At 38.6% G+C, this 16,353-nt stretch overlaps 1 protein-coding gene across 2 annotated transcripts in view; it reads left to right on the plus strand.

Annotated features, from left to right (window-relative positions):
• Positions 1 to 16,353, plus strand: part of PRDM15 (PR/SET domain 15) — a 55,798-nt gene that overhangs the window by 19,935 nt on the left and 19,510 nt on the right. For both annotated transcript variants that reach the window (XM_063305329.1, XM_063305330.1), the window contains exons 6-15: positions 1,592 to 1,705; positions 2,311 to 2,538; positions 4,426 to 4,570; positions 4,994 to 5,172; positions 5,697 to 5,791; positions 6,428 to 6,515; positions 7,697 to 7,864; positions 9,753 to 9,847; positions 12,103 to 12,234; positions 15,666 to 15,800. In XM_063305329.1, the coding sequence (XP_063161399.1) occupies positions 1,592 to 1,705; positions 2,311 to 2,538; positions 4,426 to 4,570; positions 4,994 to 5,172; positions 5,697 to 5,791; positions 6,428 to 6,515; positions 7,697 to 7,864; positions 9,753 to 9,847; positions 12,103 to 12,234; positions 15,666 to 15,800 (1,379 nt within the window). The remainder of the gene's footprint in view (positions 1 to 1,591; positions 1,706 to 2,310; positions 2,539 to 4,425; positions 4,571 to 4,993; positions 5,173 to 5,696; positions 5,792 to 6,427; positions 6,516 to 7,696; positions 7,865 to 9,752; positions 9,848 to 12,102; positions 12,235 to 15,665; positions 15,801 to 16,353) is intronic.

A 16,353-nucleotide genomic window follows, 5' to 3' on the forward strand; every position in this document is an offset into this window, starting at 1 on the left:
AGCCTCTGATGAGGTTCAAGAGACCCTCTGGGATGGATTATGATAGGCACAAGGATTTCAACAGATGGGAGAATGAAAACAATTTGGTTGCAGAATTACCTTGTGCAGCTTTCTATTAATTCAAAATAAGTTTGGATCCCAGCTGTTACATGCAGCCTGTTCTGTTTCACAGAGACATAGGAAACAAAAAAGAGAATAATCAGACAACTGAGATCAAGAGTTAATCAGTGCCACAGAGATGCTAGTTGCTAAGAGTTATCCACAGCGAGTGTGTAAGTCAGCAACCCCTTCCAAGAAGCATGGAGCTAAAAGCATGGTCCACTGAGCAATTCATGCTCCAGATTCTGAACATTAGCTGGGCTAAACAAACTTAACTCCAGTAACCATCTCAGACTCTGGTACTGCTTTACACATTTTCCCATCCCAGACTCACCTCAATTTAATTGGTACTCATTACCAGGATTCTATCTATGTGGTCTATGTTAAATTTTTCTATGTGGTCGCTAGGGATTGAAAATTATTTGACAGCACATAATCAGTCAATCATTAAGATTCTGACTTCCAGACAGTTTGACTCTGAAATTAACTTTGATGTTGGAATTGTTTTGGACTCATAGGTTGTGGATCAGGATCACATCTTCAGAGTTTGTAGATATCACAGAGTTGGAGCTTCTTTGGCTTCCACACCCTTATCTGAGCTCTAAAGAAAACAAAAAACAAAAAAAATCCCAGGATCCATGCCTTGTTCTCTGACATATCCCCTTCTTCATAGAGGAGGAACCCAAGGTGGACTTGATACAGCCTTATGTACCCTTCATCTGATTTTTTTTTAAACAGAAAGCTTCAAAGGATTTGTGTTTTAACAGAAACACATGGAAAATAGAGGAAGGGATACTGCTGTTTATCACTCTATGTTCTGTTAAGAAAGGAAAAACAATCAGAAAAATACATATGCTGCACATGTTATACACTCTAGCCCTGGGGTTGTATGCCATGTTTGTACATAATGCTAAGCCAAATTCTTTAAAACTTGGTTTATTGAACAAACCCTACCTAATTGGTCCACACTTAAGTCAAAATGGGTGTGTTAGATGAGGGGTGATCCCTCCCACCCAACATCTGAAAAACAAGTTAGCCTCTGTGTATAAATGAACTATGGACTATGTTAAGTATCATTTCTTTTGCTGTAATACTTTTTAGTTACCTAAATTCCTAGCCTGTCTAATTGTTCCATGTGTATTGCAGTGTAATCAGTTTATGATGGAATTACTGACTTACACCAGAAATTTCAAATACCCACAACCCTTTGAAATAAATGATTATAACTGATTCTTTTTTCCTTTCACTTTCTGTGCACACCTGGAAAAATATTGCTAAATTAGATAGAAATAATGTATACCTTGCCCTTAAATTTCTTGAACTGTAGCAAGCATTTGTTAGAGTAATAAATGAAAAAATTACCAGAATGAAGATGGATTTGAACATCAGTTAAGAGCTATTTATCGATGTGCATGATTCTTAGCATGTTATGGCAATTTGGTAAGTGGGAAAACAAGCTAATGAAAACATGGTCTCTTTAAAATGTGTTTAGCTGTGATGGAATGTGGCCAAGAACGAAACAAAACTACTTATCCCGGCGCCTTTTCTCTTGAGAAACTCAAGAAATTAGCCAAGAATGACCAATCTGCCAGAATAGATCCTTCAGGTATCAGTACATTTTGGTCTCTATTGTACATGTACAGTATATCTGGAATATCTTGTAGTTCTGTTTCATGCCACAAAGTAAAATTGCAAGAGGCATCAAATATGAATTGTGTTCTGGTGAATTTTTTTCAGTTCTGTATTTTTAAAAATATGAAGATAAATCAGTCAATTTGATATTATTTTGAGGCCAATTATTGATAACTTCATTAAATCTGAAAGAGCTGGTGTGTATGGTTTAAAAGATGATCATACAATGGCTGTCATGCTTTTAAAAAAAAAAAAAATCCTCCTCTCTATATGATAGTGAATAAGACTTGAAATTTATAGTGTTTTGTATGTTATGGCTGGAGGTGTAGCATTTACTTATTTATTTGTCAAGTTTTTATCACCGTCCATCTTCCCCCTGAGGAGGGACTCTGGGCGGTTTACAATAGAACTTTTGTATCTTGGGTGGTATTGATTTTGTCTCAGCTTTGTGCAGAGGGTGAATGTATAATACTGCTGACTTCAGAGGGTGATATTAAATTAAAATAAAGAGTTTTAGCTTCTAAGGTTTAACTAGCCACTTATCCCTGCGATGCAGACCCTATCACTTTTTCTTTGCAGCACATGGACAGAGTCGTTTGGAGCAAGCTAAAATAGTTCCACAGAGCAATCAAAATGATGTCCATCTAGAGAAGGCTGTGGAAGGTCCCCATACTGATCAGTCCATTACTATCTGTGAAAGTGCCAATTCCCAAGTGGATATGAAGAGAAAACCTCAGCGGGGCAGGAAACCCAAAGGAGCAAAAGTAGAAACACCTCTTGTGATTGTGGATGATAAAGATTCTACTGGTAAGACTAGAAAATTGTTAAAAGTAATCTCCATACTTTATGTTTAATACAGTAATAATTAAAGTATTACTCTAGAATGCTGAGTGTATTGATCAAGGAGTAGGGCAGGGAGAGCTTCATCTTCCACTTTATAATGGGGGAACTGATGAGAAAGAGGTACTACAGGTAGTCCTCAACTTGAGATGGCAATTGGGACCAGAGTTTCCATTGCTAAATGATGCAGTGTAAAATGTGACTGTATTGCTTAGTGATGGCAATCCCTGCAGTCCCGGTTGCTGTTGTTAATTGAATCCCACAGTCATTAGGTGAGGCAACTTCCTGCTGGCTTCCCACAACCAAAGTCAGTGGGGAAGCCAGCAGGAATGTGCAAGTCCCAGGCCCACAGGCAGGTAAATGGCTGCTACTGGGTGGGGGAGGGTGCATGTGGGTGCAGGTGAGGGTCAGGGAGGGTGCACAAGAGGCATAGGGCAGGGAGGTGCACATGAGTATGAGGGGATGCGCGAGAGGTCAGGGAGGGGTGCGAGGGGGTGCAAGAGGTGCCATGTAGGTCAAGGAGGTTCAGGGAGGGTACACAAGAGGCATGGGTTGGGGAGGGTGCGCAAGAGGCATGGGTCAGGGAGGGTGTGTGGGGGTGCACAAGAGGTGCCGTGTGAGTCAGGAGGGTGTGCTAGAGGTGCCATGTGGGTCGAGAAGGGTGCGTAAGAGGTGTCATGCAGATCAGGGAGGGTGTGGCACGCGTCAGGGAGGGTGCACAAGAGTGCACGAGCAGCCAGCACAGCATGAGGGCAGAGGGACTGGGGGAGGGTGCAGAGGTGGGGGAGACTTACCCCAGCGTTTTGTGAGCTTTCCTGCTGGTTTCCCCATTGATTTTCTGGGGAAGCCAGCAGGGAGGGTTGCAAATAGTGATCACGTGATCGTGGGTGCTTGGCAACTGGTTGTAAGTGCAAACAGGTTGCCAAGCACCCAGTTCATGATCATGTAACTGCAGTGGTGCTGGGAAGGCTGGAACTTCGAGGACCGTCATAACCACCATTCGTTCAGCACTGCTGTATCTTGGAATGGTCACTGAACGAATGGTTGTAGGTCAAGGACTACCTGTGTAGCATAACTTGTGGATAAATGCAGCTGCCTCAATGTAGGTCTGATAATTTCTCCACCTACCCCAGGATTATCTTTCCCAGTTGATTTCCATTTTCTGGTCAAAGCAAACCTCTTTACCAAAACAGGCATGACACTGTCAAGCTATGATTAGGTGTCCTGTTACCGTTTTTTTTTTTTCCACTTCAACATATGAAGCAGGTGTTATACTGTATATGCAAGTTCCATAATTTAAACTTGTTGGGTTTTTTTTCAATTCAGCATTTTTTTTCAGTTCAGCAATTCTTTAATTGGATTATTTTAATTCCTTCTTCTCTCACAGAAAATTTGCCATTTTGCTCACTTTTTTTACTGTGTAATACAAAACTACAGTATGGATAACTTAACCAACAAAAATGAATATTCCAAAAATGGCTTTCTGCTGTATCTTGTTACATATTTACTATTCACATTACAATAATGGAAGTGTCAATAATTAAAGGGCTAATATAATTTATAGCCAGCTCAGTAAAGTATCATTAAAAACAGATCCTACATTTCTGAGTATTTGAATAATGGTCATATCTGTGTATTAGTTACAAAGTGAATTTAAACTAGTTAAATACTACTGAGTACAATAGACAAAATAGCATTAAGGTTATAATCATGCATACACTTATTTTCTGAGTAAACATGTATGGGAATCAGCTTTAGCTTAGCTGAGGTACAGATGAACAAATTCAATCATTTTTAAAAAACAGTATGCTTATATTTAAAGTTCATAATTCACTGATCGTTTCTTGGTACCAGTGAACCCAGCGGACCATGTGGCTGAAATTATCACTGAAGTCCCGCCTGATGACACAGCTCTTCCTTCGGCTGCAGAAGAACGAATTATGGAGCTGATGTTAGCAAAGCTACCCAGTACTGCAAACAATATGAATTCCTTAACAAAGTAAGTTTTACCTGAAAATGAAAGAGAAATGGCTCTATGTCCTGCTTTCTTACATTAAGTCTGCTAGATATTGATCACTTATGCTGATCAAGAGATGGAACACATAGGGAAAAAGCTTATGGGAAAAAGGATATTTTACTGTACTGAATATAGTGGAACATGAAAATAAATAAATATCTTGTTACCTGTAATGACAATGAATAGATTGGCAATCTGCTTATTTGCATATATAAATACCAAGTTGGTTTGTGATAGATAATGGCATATTCACAAGGAAACCTAATAGCTTTCCTCAGTGTGGCACTCTGCAGATGTATTGGGAATGAAAGTCTCAGAGGTTCCAGTCAGTAATGAGTGCCGAGATCTTTTTTGCACAGCGTGCTGAAACTTTTGCTCATTATTGCTTTCTTTTTAATCTGGTAGGTTTCCTCATCATCAAAGCTCTGTATCCCTCAAGAGAAGTTTAATCCTTTCCAGCAGACATGGAATTCGACGCAAACTGATCAAGCAGCTTGGGGAACACAAGCGGGTGTATCAATGTAGCATCTGCAGTAAAATGTTCCAAAATAGTAGCAATCTCAGCCGACACATCCGCTCTCATGGTAAATTCCAATTTAGCTGGATTCTTCTCTTACAAAGCTAATTATTGGTGGAAGAGAACTCTTTAATCCAGCAGACAAAAAGCAAAGAACATGTGGAAGCTGAGGCAATAATTAAATAGATCAACTGCATGTATTCATGGCTTAGGATAAAGGACTGGTAAAATAATGTCAACAGCCCAGGAAGAGCACTTGTCTGTTTCAGAGAAATTGGGCAACGGAATTTGCAGTGCTTGTGTGGATTTCAGCAGTCCCCCAATTTCTACTCACTTAAGTAATCAGGAAATATACCAGTGATAATCTGATTTTTATAACAGTTTACAAAAGCACGATCTGTTCATAATTAGGGGCATCTAAGACATGTTAGGCTAAGTATAGACTGTCCTAAATTTTAGAGGCTATCTGAGGCCAATTTGATCTTACTTTACCTAACCTAACCACTTAATAATCTTTGGTTTAAGTGTCCTTAATTTTTCCTAAATTTTCCAGCTTTCTAAAAATAATGAGTTTTTTTATTGATCCTTTAGGTGACAAACTATTCAAATGTGAGGAATGTGCTAAGCTTTTTAGTCGAAAAGAGAGTTTGAAGCAACATGTTTCATATAAACACAGTAGGAATGAGGTTGGTATGGTTCATCATTGTTTAGGGGACAGAAATGGATTATACCTAGACATTGCTCAACATCATACAGTCAAGGAGGAATATAAGTTGCAACAAATAATCACTTCCCCTACTTTGCTGACAAAGCAGAAAAATAACAGTTCCTTTAAAATTAGTTTTTGTGTTTTTCCTTTTTTCAAACATTTTACAAGAATGTTTCCTTCTTGTTGCTCTTAATGGGAGGGAAATAAATTATATGCCTCTTTTTTCCTCTATACTCTTAAGTTCTAACAATAGAGAAGCAACAGACATAGTCATTCTCATTATTCCATTCAGGAAGCTTGTGAGGATGGACCTCCTCCTCTGCTTTTTGCCCTCCCTCTCTATTGCAGGGAGTTCCATTTTATTGTCCAGTTGTGATGTCCTCCCAGGGGTCATAGACTATATCCACAGTTATTTTGCCTCCACATAAATCTGGTGCCTCTACTTTCCCAAGAGCTTAACAGCCTCAGAAATCCTTGTGCAAGGCTTCCCTGTGATTTAAAGGTGTCTGGTTTTCTTTGAGATTATTTCTGGGAAAAGTTCTATTATGGAAACAAATTAGAAACCAGTATTTTAAAAGGATAAATTTTGACATATTTCTTGTGTCTCCACTAGGTTAATAGCGAATATAGGTACAGGTGTGCTACATGTGAAAAAGCTTTTCGGATAGAAAGCGCATTAGAATTCCACAACTGTAGGACAGGTATGCTAACAATCAGGTAACTCTGATTTATATGAAATGTTATTGAATTTTAATTATCTGGTAAAGAAAGACAAATAAAATTGAGAAGTAGGTACAGGTAGTCCTCGGGTTACGATGGCAGTTGGGACCAGAATTTCCATTGCTAAGCGATGTAGTCATAAAGCGCAATGTCATGTGACTGCATTGCTTAGCGATGGTAATCCCTGCAGTCCCCATTGCTGTTGTTAAGTGAGAATTGTGGGTCATTAAGCGAGCACCTCCTTGCAACTTCTTGCTGGCTTCCAATGAGTCCCAGGTGGCTTGCAGGGAGGCCAGCAGGCAGGTAAGTGGCTGCTGCTGGGCGGGAGAGGGTGCACAAGTGGTTGGGGAGGTGTGGTGTGAGCACGACAGGGCTTGGGGTGGCTGCTGCTGAGTGGGAGAGGGTGCACGAGGTTGTGCAAGTGGCCAGGGAGGGTGTGCGAGTGGCTGGGGAGGCATGGCACGAGTGCAAGGCTTGGGGAATGTGAGCAGGTGGGTGAGACTTACCCAAGCGACTTGTGACCTTCCCTGCTGGCTTCTCTATTGACTTTGTTTGTGGGGAGCTGGCAGGGATGGTCGCAAATCATGATCACATGACTGCAGGATGCTGCAACCGTCATAAGTGTGAGCTGGTTGCCAAGTTCCCAGATCATGATCATGTGACCATGAGTGTGCTGGAACTGCTGGAACTTGTGTTTGTGCATTGGTTGTCACTAGGAGTGGATACACTTGAGAAAGATGAACTATAAATACTTAAGTTAAAATTGTATTAATTCTGGCATGCCTGTTGATCTCTGAATATGTTGAATCTACAGTTTTCATAATTTCTGTTGACCATGCTGGCTGGGAATTCTGGGAGTTGTTCTCTTGGTTCATCTGGATGGTGTAAAGTAACTGAAAGTAAATGTCAGCTAGAACCTTCTACTGTTGGTCTTTGGGAAAGCTAATGTAGATTGCACAAGCATAGGATATATTTGGTGCAATCCCAGTGATTAATGACTTTGAATCAGATTGATATACAGCATAAAGCAGACAAAGCTGCTTTCTCATTTTAAGAAATTGCCCCTGTTAACTTGTATATGCGGATGGTTAGCATATTTTTTTAAAGCAAGAAAATGACATAAATTACATTTAGAATAGTTAATCTTCTCCTTTTCTTGCAGATGATAAGACATTTCAATGTGAGATGTGTTTCAGATTCTTTTCTACAAACAGCAACCTTTCAAAACACAAAAAGAAACATGGGGACAAAAAATTTGCCTGTGAGATCTGCAACAAACTATTCTACCGGAAGGATGTGATGTTGGATCATCAGAGGCGACATCTGGAAGGTAAGTACATTTGTGATTACAGTAATGTCTTCAGGGACCTTGTGCTTGAATCTATGATTGGGACTTTCAATACTTAAAGAGCTGGTGGTTGTCAGTTGGGTCGGCAATTATTCAAAAGGCTGGTAGTTCTTGACATGGTAATGATTTACTGTAATAGATTACAAAAAAGCTTTGAACTATTCAAGCATAGCTAAAGTTATTATCAAAATTACTAATTTGTTGTTTGAGCTTAAAGATTGTTCATGAAAACTCTCTTGACATTATAATTTTTACCTGTGTTTGAACTTACAAAATTATGGGGAAAGCATTTCCTGTTTTTATTGTGCTGGAAGCACCCAAATTTACTTTTGTTTGTATCCTGTACTGTGCTCCTATTACTTCTTCTAGCAGCATTTATAATAAACCCTAGTGATGCTGAAATAACGTATGCATATTCTCACACTTATGCCATGATTACATACTTGTATCATGACATCTTATGTTAGCATGAATGTTGCAGCATTTGCATGATGAAATCACAGACGTCGTCATCCCTGCAGACATGTATAACTTCTTTTTTTTTCTTATTACAAAAATCCATAAGGAGGGAAAGACACAATAGCTTCAAAGTGCCTTTTGATTTAGCACAAGGATTCATCTGGAAACTGTTTCGAGAGAGGTAGCCATGATAGCAAAACAAGGATATTAGCTTCACAAAAGCTTGTGCTATGATAATTTCATAATGTAAAATTATTAGTCTTTAAGCAACTAAAAGACATTTTTGATGTCTGGAAACAACTTTCTCCTTACATTGTCATTAAAGCAAAAGTAATTTGTTGAATGCTAACAGAAGCCTCTTAGGAGCAAAATGTGTATTGCAAGGCACCATTTTGCTTCTGCTACACAAAAATGACTTGCTTACCATTCTGGGTGGGTCTTGAGGACCACATCTTGTCCTGCCATGCTTGATTCAGTGCAAGAGCCTGGAAGAGTTCCCACATCATTTTTTGTACAGTATTAATGTAAAAAGTGACTGTGAAACCAATTCAGAAGGAAGCTGCTTTTCTGCTGAAATCAGTGTTGGGAATAAACTGTTGCACTTTAAAAGGATTTGATATGAATATAACCGGTGTTTACAATATCTTCTCTATAATTTGTTCTCCTGTGTAAAAGCTTAGATTACTATCTTGTACTTAATTCTGAAAGTTATAACTAAAGTGGAAAAACAAAATATCTGTTAATAGATTTTCAGAATGGTTTAAGTGTGTATTACTATTATAGCTTCTACAATAACTGTACAATACTTGCTTTAACCAAGAGCTTTTTCAGTATATATGTAATTATGTAAGTAATTCATTGTAAGTAATTGTAAGTAATTCATACAGGGTTATGATGATCCAGATCAGGGTGGGGAATCATTTGTAAACCACCCAGAGTTGTTGTATATGAGATGGGCAGTGGAGAAATATGACAAATAAACAAACAAACAAACAAGTTCTCCAGCAACTGAAGAACTGCAATTTGTAGCATTTCTTACCACTGGCTTCTTTGGATAAGGCTGCTGGAAGTTGTGTTCAAATCAGGAAGTTAATAGGTTCTGTTGATCTAGGAAGTTGTACAAGAGTTGAACCAAGGTACTTCAATGGATAAAGAACCAGAATTGTGTGTGACAGACACAAATTAAACCATAACATTTGAGCATATAGTCTTAGGCAAGGCATTAGCTCTCAGTCCAATGTATTGGTGCACAGACATACAGCTAAAGTTAAATCAATTATTTAAAGTGTGTTATTTTGTTACTTTTGTGCTTTTTATTGTTGGGGTTATATTATTAATGCACTGAATGTTAAAGAGAGAAGTAAAAACCATGGTTCTGTGTTCTTCTTTTGGTGGGTATTGTTACCTTAAGGAGTGAGACGTGTAAAAAGAGAGGAATTTGAGCATAATGCAGAGAACCTGGTTCGCTACAAGAAAGAACCTTCCAGATGTCCAGTGTGTGGAAAGGTAGGACTTCCCATTGGCCATTATTGCTGGGTGGTGGGGCTTGTTTCAGAGTTTAGAGATATGTTCATGCAAGGTAGTACAACAGCTATTTTAGTCTGAGCCATGAGTCCAAGAGAAGTTAGACTGCAAACTAACTCCATCTGGGGGAGTACTACTGTCATGAGTAAGGATGGCGAGCAGGGGGCTCCCATCCAGACTGTCAAGCGCATGCGTAGCACTGATGAATTGTTCAGCCATTCAAAGAGACACAGATCGGGACCGCCTTAACCCTTGGGGGTTATTTGTCTGGGTTTTCCCACGCTTCTTCAGTTTGTTAGGATTCCTGTTAAGTACTAGCAATAAATATTAGAGACCAGTTCCTTGTCTCAGTGTGTTTCCTGGTTGTTAGGACATCAATCCTAACAAACTCCTACTCCCATCGAAAGAGGGAGGAACAAGCAATTAAGGAGATACGTTTAGAAATGTCTTCAGAAAACCAAGAAATGCTGCTCGCCATCCTTACTCATGACAACTACCCCTTCCAGGTCTACGATTTAGGTTTAGACAATATCTGGCATTGGTCTGCTTCCAAAGCCACTCCATCTTCCTGGGATTAATCTTAAGCCTGTTTTCTCCATCAGATCCTAACAGCTTCCAAAGCATCAAGGATCGACTTCATCTCCTCTTAGCCCAGGGTGATGATGAACAGCTGGGTATCATCAGTTCATTCTTTGCTCCTGATTGACCTCTGTCAGTGGTTTCATGTAGATGTTAAATAGTAGCAGGGAAAAGACCAAGCCTTGTGGCACCCCACAGCAGAGCACCCAAGGAATCAACCTCCCACTATCTGCTTGGGACCACCTACTACCCAGAAACTACAGGTTATCCTGAAATGTAGTGGCCTGATTGCTAGTGGGTGCAATGTTCATAGTATCAGTGTCACTTTAGTAATGTAACACTGTTACTACAATCACTGCATGGGTCACCAGTAGGTTTCTGAGTATAATTCACAATACCAATTTTAACCTATAAAGGCCTTGTGATGACAGGCCTGCAGTACTTGGTCCTGGCTATCTTCAAGACCGTCTCCTCTGACTCAAATCTACCTGTTCTGTTAGTGGGAATGGATAGGATTCCCTTCTATGTGAGATCCATAGGATTGCGGCCAAGAGAAAGTAGCGGCCCTGACACCTTAGGCAATCCATTGAGGTTTGGGAGACCTCCAGACTAACAGGTTTTTGCAAAGTTTTGAAACAATTTTGTTCAGATAACTGTGATTTAAGAATCACCTGTTTAGAGTCCCTTTGGGCATACAGAACTAATTGAAAAGTGCTTGGATTTTCTGCCTAACTTGCAGCCATTTGTTTGTTAAAATTATGGCCCAACCTTATCAACTGATAGCCAGTAAAGATGTAGTGAAATGAACGTTTCCTTTATTAAATCTGCTAAGCATTTGCAAAGCTTGAATTGGAAGGAAATTTTAAATAAGGAGTCATTGCCTATAGACAAAAGTGACCTCTGTTACTACCCTGTCATCTTGAGTAAAACTATATCAGAGGAGAAAGTATTACACCCATAATTAAGCTCCTGCAATCATCGAAATTTGTGTGGGGGGAGGAATGAGTAAGAAGAGGCAATGACAACACATGTGTCATGATTTCATGGCACAACTTACGTACATGTATCAAATAACATGACACAGCTATATCATCCCATCACTTACATGATGATGTTAGGATGTGCATGTCATTTTAATGGTACTGTGGCTTGTGATGGATGCTGGAGCCTGAAGTACAGTTCTGTCCTTGTTGGTTTTAGTGAAAGTCCCATTTACTTTCAAGTATTTGTAAGATCATAGTGCTATATTTGGTCCTTACTGAGATAATAGGCAAAAAGAAATAATCTGAGGAGAAAGCTGTTTCTTCCAGCCTTTTTCATTCTTAAAAGGGGATTAATAGCCATATTTACATCATGGTTGTCATGATAAAACCCATTACAGTGTGTTTTTGAAAGGTAAATAAGGAGATAGGTTTTATAAAATCAATTCTACTGAATTTTGTGTAACAATTTACAAATGAAATCATTGAAATGAATTGGGAAGATGTGAGTAACTTCATATTAATTACTATTTTAAAAGATCTCATTACATGAGTTAATTGGGGAAAATAGACTTACTCAAATGACATCATTTTAAACAAGGAGCAAATATAGTTTGTTCTATAATATTTCTGTGATAGGAAAAAACAAATTTCTCTATCAACATTTTTCTTCTCCAGATTTTTTCATGCAGGAGCAATATGAATAAGCACCTTCTGACCCACGGAGATAAGAAATATACATGTGAGATTTGTGGCCGTAAATTTTTCAGAGTCGATGTTCTGAGAGATCACATTCATGTTCATTTTAAGGTACAATTTTTAGCTGTGTTTAATAGAGTTTTACGCCAGCCTGAAGTTCAGCAGGAGTAGGAAGAAGTTATTCAGAAAAGCTGAGAAAACACTGAAAGTGAGAATGCTAGAATAACCATTGCCTGGATTGTTTAGCAACAGATGAAATCTGAAGGCCAGTTTTGAAATTGTGTAGCCTTGATGTTCCACCTTGCAGCCAAACATCATATTAAATAATAAATATTTATATTTAAATGTGTTGCTATTTTTGTTTATATATTTATTTATTAAACATAGTTGCATGCTGCTGCAATCAAAAGTAACTCTCAGTGGATCACAAAAAAATCCAATACAGAACAAACCTCATATAAAAATTAAAATTACAACAACACTGCAAAAATAGAGAGAATAAATGGGGAGAAGGCTCCCCCCAAAAGCTGGCTTTAGAGGCTTGCAGAAAACCAACAAACAGGAGGGCAACCCGATCTCCACAGGAAGGCTATTCCACAATAATGGCGCTGTAACAGAAAAACAGCATCTATTTGCCTCAGACCCCAAACTGACCGAAACTGAGGTACTTGCAGTAGTTTCTCCCTGCTAGATCTAATTGGTTGGGCTGAAGCAGGCTGGATAAGGCAGTGCTGAAGGTATCCAGATGCCAAGCCATGAAGGGCTTTATAAGTCAAAATCAGCACCTTCAGTTGGCAACCCACTGGCAACCAGTGCAGGTCTGCAAAGCCTCTATTCTGTTCGCCTACCATCAGGAGCCAGAAAGTACGTTGGCCACTGCATTTTGTCACACAATTTTATTAAAAGTTTTTAAAAGAGTGATAAAAAATAGTACCAACTAAAAGAAAAAAAGGAAAAGGAAAATAGTTCAAGAAAGCAAAAAAATCACAAAACGCTTCCCCCACTAAGAAAGGCACTTCCCACCTCCACATGATAAGTATAAACAGTTCCATGAATTCTTCACCTCCTTTTAGTTAACAAATATAAAACTCTTCCTCCTATAATCCATCTCTTAACAATAGGCAAATCAAATAAGTAATGTCATCGCCAGTCCAATTATCAGCAAGACATCCAAACAGAGCTCTAAAATATTAACGTTAGTTAACATATATAAAACAACATTCCACATCTCAACATTGAGCTGTAACTAAATCCCATTTAAAAAGCATAAAATGGTCCCGATATCTTAATGTAAACAAAATTTTAAAAAACACCAAAGTTTAACATAACAAAAGGAGACCATTTCTCCTTTATAAAAGACAAACTCCAATATACAACACTTTACCCCTTCCACATACCAACACTTCCAAAAAATCACCGCCCGAATAGCAACTTATCCCATTCAAATAAGCATTCCATATCTTAACTCCAAACTATAAACAAACCCATATTTCACAAATATAAAATAATCCCAGTATCCTAATACAAACAAAAGACTAAAATTTAGCATAACAAAGATAAATAATTTTTCCTTTATAGAGAAAAGTTCGCCAAACTTCCTTCCTTTGAATAAAAAGACAGTTAAATACAAAGCCAGTTTAAGTACTATAAAATTAAAATACATAGAGGAAAAAACACACTATTAAATGTAAGCAAATCCAGTATACCACATTTTCCAATTAAGATATCAGTAAATCCCAAAAAAAAGCCACCCAAAATAACAACATGTCCCAGTTTATCCCTGGTCAAATAATCTGACTTTATATTCTTTTTTACTTTTATACATAACAGTCTTTCCTGTAATCTGTTCAGATGGTTGTTGATCCTTGTTACAAAATTCTTCGGTACTTTCAGGAGTATCTTTTGTGAATCCAACAAAAATAAATCATTCCAATTGCTCTCTGGGATTGTCAGTTTTATCTCCTTAATTTTTAAAGCCTCATCCAGTTTTATCTTTATATCTGATGGCAAGTTCTTACTCAGATACTTGTTCATATTTTTCTCAGGTAAATTTTGCTATATATCTTGTTCTGTGACATCATCTTCTGGGAACAAAATGTTCCCAAAAAGACAAAACATAGCTGACACAATTGAATCAAATTTCTGGCACAGATCCCGGTGCAGTTCTTCAAGGATGTCTCTGAACACCATTTTAAATTTTATCTTGTTATGTCTCCAATCTAAAAAACAATTTTTCTTTCCCACAAGCATAATTTTTTTCTTTAAAAATTATTGGGCCATTGCATTTTGAACCAACTGCAGTTTTCAAATATTCTTTTAAGGGCCACCCAAATAGAGTGCATTACTGTAGTCTAGCTGGAGACTAAGACCCTGATGTATCAGCAGCAATTCCAGCTTGCCAGGGTTCAATTTCAGTCTGTTTTCTCCCATCCAGATCCTGACAGCCTCCAAGCAGCAGGAAAGGGAGTCAACAGCATCTCCTCCATGGCTCAGAGTGAAGATGCACAATTGGGTATCATCAGCATATTGATGATACTGTCAGCACTAGACCATTCACACAATGACAGTCAGGAGACCAGGTTCCTTTAACTGTTTAATGAAGCGAAATGACTAGTTCAGAAGTAAAGCTGCAGATGGAGAATTCCCACTAAAACATACATTTAAATCTACATTCCCTTGATTGCCTTCCTTTCCCACGAAAGTATGTCACCCCCCCTTCCCATCCAGGTGGTGTTGCTGGTGTATCTCTACTGACTGGCCTTGATGTGAACCACCATAAATCTGTAGCCATAATAATGCAATTCACACTCCAACCCAACACCCCCTCCCATCGGTGACAGAGAGTCTGCCCCATTGATAAGGAAGTAATGGAAGATGCTCTGATAAGGGGTTCTGTGAACCTTTTGATTGGCGGAATCTGACACATACTGCGCTCCAAAGGATCAAATGGCACCTCCCAGTAGCTTGATACAGATGTTTGTTCACTTATTTATTTATCCCATTTATGTTGAAAAGCAGGGAGACAAGGCTGACTCTTGCAGCATCCCACAAGTCAGGGAATACTGGGCCAACCTTTCCTCCCTCACCAACGCAGAGTGGAATCTCCCACTACAGAAGGAATAGAACCATTGCAAAACAATGGCTCCAACTCTCAACCCTTGCAGGTGGTCCAAAAGGATACCATAGTTAATGGTATTGAAAGCCATTAAGAGATCGAAGGATGACCCCATCCAGGTCCTGATACAGGTCATCCAGGAGAGTGACCAGTCTTCATCCCAAAACCGGGCCTAAACCCTGACTGAAAAGAGTCCAGATAATCTGCTTCCTCTAGGATAACTATAATTTTAGAATCAGAGAGAAGCATAGCAACAGGAGAAAAATAGATGAGATAATAAAGCAAGCTGTGTTATCAGTAGAGATAACTGAGAAAGGTAGGCTGTTTTTTCAGAAGTTTTATAAAAACATTACAGAGTGTAATTACAGTAACATTAGATTCCTTTTTGGTTGAATAAGATACTTCATTTGAGCCATCCTCTGTACAGGACATAGCAATAATGGATGACCATCAGAGAGAAGAATTTATTGGCAAAATTGGAATCTCTTCAGAAGAAAATGATGACAACTCAGATGGAAGTGTGGATTCTGAGCCTCACAAATATAGCTGCAAAAGGTGCCAGGTAGTTTTACTCATTTCAACATTTTGGGGTGGGATTGGCTGGAAATGCCATGAAAAATGTTGAAGGTAGTGAAAAAATATTTCATCATATTCCTTGATCCAGAGGTCTCTGTGTTTTTTTTAGACATATACAGATTTCTTGCACATGCAAGCTTTTTCTTTTCAATAATGATGGATCTTGGCATGCAAGAAGGATACATTTTGCCTCTATTAAAATAAAAAGAGAAGATACTGTAAACTGGAGATCTTTATGCATATATTGCAGTCATTGAATTAAAAAATCACTGGAATCTTTGTATCTGGTGCCAGGTCAACAGATATGACCAGTAGATAGCCAATAACCCTTAGTGTAGATCATAAGTTCTCCGATAGTACTCCAGATTGTTTTTCAAACAGAAGTAGAGTGTGAGTAGTTTTAGCTAAATGTCTACTATGATACTAAATGATTTGTCCTGTTCCAAATCAACAGCAGTTCACTCTTAAATACAGGTAGCCCTGGCTTAACGACCCTAATTGGGACCAGAATTTCCATCACTAAGCGAAGTGGTCGTTAG

This window comes from Candoia aspera, chromosome 5 (assembly GCF_035149785.1).
Source record: "Candoia aspera isolate rCanAsp1 chromosome 5, rCanAsp1.hap2, whole genome shotgun sequence".
In the NCBI taxonomy this organism is placed as follows: domain Eukaryota; kingdom Metazoa; phylum Chordata; class Lepidosauria; order Squamata; family Boidae; genus Candoia; species Candoia aspera.